This window comes from Megalops cyprinoides, chromosome 15 (assembly GCF_013368585.1).
Source record: "Megalops cyprinoides isolate fMegCyp1 chromosome 15, fMegCyp1.pri, whole genome shotgun sequence".
Classification (NCBI taxonomy): domain Eukaryota; kingdom Metazoa; phylum Chordata; class Actinopteri; order Elopiformes; family Megalopidae; genus Megalops; species Megalops cyprinoides.
Genome location: NC_050597.1, coordinates 27,260,601 through 27,264,556, shown reverse-complemented (window position 1 = coordinate 27,264,556; position 3,956 = coordinate 27,260,601). Strand labels below are relative to the sequence as shown.

The 3,956-nt window shown below is 47.1% G+C and overlaps 1 protein-coding gene across 1 annotated transcript; it reads left to right on the top strand.

Moving 5' to 3' along the window:
• The first annotated feature begins 2,628 nt into the window (after positions 1–2,628).
• Positions 2,629–3,714, top strand: npy4r (neuropeptide Y receptor Y4). Its single transcript, XM_036547291.1, has one exon. The coding sequence runs from the start codon at positions 2,629–2,631 to the stop codon at positions 3,712–3,714; it is 1,086 nt and encodes a 361-aa protein (XP_036403184.1).
• The last annotated feature ends 242 nt before the right edge of the window (positions 3,715–3,956 follow it).

The following is a 3,956-nucleotide window of genomic DNA, read 5'->3' as shown; positions in this document are numbered from 1 at the left end:
CTGGTTTTGTAAATGTCATGTTTCACAGTAAACGGAGCATATGCCCATTTTTTTTTTTAATAGAAATTATGGTTTCACAGGTGTCTGAGGGTTGCATTCACTAGGCATCTTCAAACAGCTTAGTCATGTTTGAGCAAAAGGTATGGTTTGAAGTCTTTTAAATCCGTGTAAACCTGTGCATCGTCAAGATGCTTGTCCAGGTTGTTGGCTCTTGTGATTGCATGAAATAATGAAATGAATTTCAATAAAGAGAACACCTTCACCCCCCCTCCCCCAATTATTTTGGATTTTGTTTTTTCTCCTCATGCATTTAAACATCAGTTTAAATTAATTACCTGAAAAGTAATGATAATTTCAAAAGCATTATCTTTATTCATGACACAGAGCTAAGAAATCATTTTTTTGGATGAAAGCCTCAGTGTGTAATTAGTGTCTCTCCAGTTTGCCGCCCCCTCCCGCCGCATTCGCCCCAAATACAGGCAGTGACAAATACCAGCATCTGTCTACAGGAAACCCATCTGAGCACCCCCTGACATTTATCGTCCCCTTTTAACGTGTAGACATAAGATTAGTTCCTTTCTCACTGCTCTTTTGAAAAATGTACACTGTATTTAGCATTACGCTTTTGTGGCTGACATTTGAGGGATAAAATGTGCTTTTGCTCGAGCTCACCAGCGAACCCAAATAAGACCCGCAACCTTTCCAGGCATTGTATGTTGCACAATTCAGAGAGACTATAGTCACGGTTGCCGTGTTACGACAGCTGGACCTGGACATTCTTGCTGGTAGGCTTGCTATGCTGTTGCTAACAGTGACGTAGTGGGCCACCTCAGGAACGAGAGCGTAGGAGCAGAAGAAAGAGGTGCAAAAAGTAGGCTAGAGACGCACAGCAGTGCGTATGGCAGGCATACTTTGTCGCAAGAGTGGTGTATGGTGCACTGCACATTGAAAATGGGTAAATCAGCCTCTGGAGTTTGGAGGATTTTGGACAGTTTTAGACTTTGCCTGGAAACAAAATGTTAATGTCATTTGGCATATGCAGTTCAAAGGAACTGCTGCTTTCTGGGATTCTGTACAACTACATGACTTAAATCACAACATGCAGTTGGACGCCAAGGCATGCAGCTTTGGAAGCCGGGGAACAATTAAATACTGAAGAGTCAGTGACAAATTGCCTGTTTGTTGTTAACTCTTCGGGCTTTTGAGCTTGTTAAATATGCATATCACAGTAAACAATTACGAATTTGCCCTGAAACAAATGCTTGTCACGTGTAGCTAAGCAGGTGGGCTTGATGATTTACAGTGTGTTGAACATTTAACATTTTAATAGAGGATTGTAACACAGGCAGGGGTGCTGCGTTTTGGCTGCTGTCACTCCTTTTAGCTGTCTCCCATTGCCTAGGAGCTGGTAAGACGTGCGGCAGCAGCAGCTTTGGCTTGACAGGCATTGTCTTACCATGTAGTTAAACTGCCACTAAGCAGGGCAGTGTTTGGTTTTTTTTTTTTTTGGTTAATTTGTGAAGTGAACCTGTTTATTTTATCTGCTCTACATTATCCTGGAGTGGGGGGAATAAACGACCGTTGACCAAACCGTCTGGGGCCTGTGTTTTTGTCCAGTCGCCTGGCAATGGGGATCAAAGCCCTAAACTGTTTTTATATATATACATATATATATATATATATATATATATATATATATATATATATATATATATATATATAAAATGTTGAAAGGATCATTCTAGCCATTTTTGAATTTTGGGTTTTAGTCTTGATATATGTCTACAGATGATAATGCTTTCATTATATTATCTGAATACAGACAAGTGTGTTGCATTATGTAAACTTCTTATAGTCATTTTACAGTTACCACCCATTATTGGTGGTGCATGTCTATGCATGTCCACTGTTCTCATTAAGTACACTGGCAATAGTGTACAAACAGTAAAGTTCTAAAAATAAATGTAATGCTTTATTTCACCCTTAAAATAAAATATACTCTTATTTAATGCTTGAAATGTATTTCAGTAATCTGGAAATTATGCCAGATTATGGTGCCTAATTAAAAGTTTCCCCCAAGTTCTCATCAGTTGCAAAATCAGAACACTATTGTATTGAAGTAGACCACAGCAGAAAAATCACAGCTGAAATCATTTCAGAATAAATTAACAGCAATTTAATTTGATATAAAGTGATACAGGGAGTGCTCATTTCTGAAGTCCCTCCCTACTAAGACTATTTCCTCAGAGGCTGAAATACTTATCAGACATCTCAATTTAAGACTGCTCATGGCCTTTTCCAGGATCAGGGCAGCTCAGCAGGGCTCTTTGGAGGCCCGTAATTCAGGATATTTCACTCGATTGAGACAGCGAATAGTTGGGTTCCTGGCTTGAACAAAAGCCTGCAGACACTGTGGCCTTTATAGCCCTTGGTTGAGTAGCCCGGATCTACTCTATGCAGTACTTTGGTAAGGGCAAACCTCAAATACCAGACATTGCTTACAAATGACTTTTTCTTTTCTGTTAACAGATGCTTGTGGATGCTTCTGGTTTGCAGTTTTGCCTATGTGCACATGTCGCTGAGAAGACCGATGCCTTTCTCTGCCTCTGACACTCCCCATCGGGTGCCATGAATGGGAGCAGGGCGGCCCCCTTCGACTATGGAGGCAACGAGTCCTGCCTGCTGGAGGGGTCCTGCCACATATCCATGGGTCTCACCCTGTTCCTGGCGGTCTCCTACGGCGTGGTGATGGTGCTGGGACTGGTGGGCAACGTGTGCCTGATCTGCGTCATCGCCCGGCAGAAGGAGAAGGCCAACGTCACCAGCATCCTCATCACCAACCTCTCCATCTCCGACATCATGGTGTGCATCTTCTGCCTGCCCATCACCGTGGTCTACACCCTGATGGACCACTGGATCTTCGGGGGCGTGCTGTGCCGGCTGATGCCCTTCGTCCAGTGCATGTCGGTGACGGTCTCCATCCTGTCCCTGGTGCTGATCGCCCTGGAGCGCCACCAGCTCATCATCAACCCCGGGGGCTGGAAGCCCACGGCCCCCCAGGCCTACCTGGCGGTGGTGGTCATCTGGATGCTGGCCTGCTTCACCTCCCTGCCCTTCCTGGCCTTCCACATGCTGACGAATGAGCCCTACAAGAGCCTGCCCCTCCCGCTGAGGGACAAGGAGGCGTGCACGGAGAACTGGCCCTCCCAGCCCCACAAGCTGGCCTACACCACCTGGCTGCTGCTCTTCCAGTACTGCGCCCCGCTGCTCTTCGTGCTCGTCTGCTACCTGCGCATCTTCGTGCGGCTCCGCCGGCGGCGGGACATGCTGGACCGCACCTGCGAGGAGAACCGGCGCATGAGCCACAGCAAGCGCATCAACGTCATGCTGGCGGCCCTGGTCACCACCTTCGCCATCTGCTGGCTGCCCCTCAACACCTTCAACGCGGTGGCCGACTGGCACCACGAGGCGCTCCTCTACCACCACGACCTGGTCTTCTCGCTCTGCCACCTGCTGGCCATGGCCTCCACCTGCGTCAACCCCGTCATCTACGGCTTCCTCAACAGCAACTTCAAGAAGGAGGTGAAGGCCGTGGTGCTGCACTGCCGCTGCAGCCCGGTGGAGGACGACTACGAGCACTTCCCCCTCTCCACCATGCACACGGAGGTGTCCAAAACCTCGCTGCGCCTTAACTGCAGGAACAACTCGGTGTGAAGGCGCCGGCTGGCTCACGATAGACCAGCTGGAGGCTCAAATTCAGGTATGCCAGGGGATCTGCTGTGCTGATTTCGAATGAAGACCGATACAGCAGACAGACAGTATGACTCAGCTCGAGGGACAACATGGGATGGGGTGATTTAATCTGAGGGTACACTCTTGGTGAGATTGAAAAATGTAGTAGGCTGGTGGTTTTGACGTTCCTCAGAACATCACAAGTTGAAAATATTCCTCACATA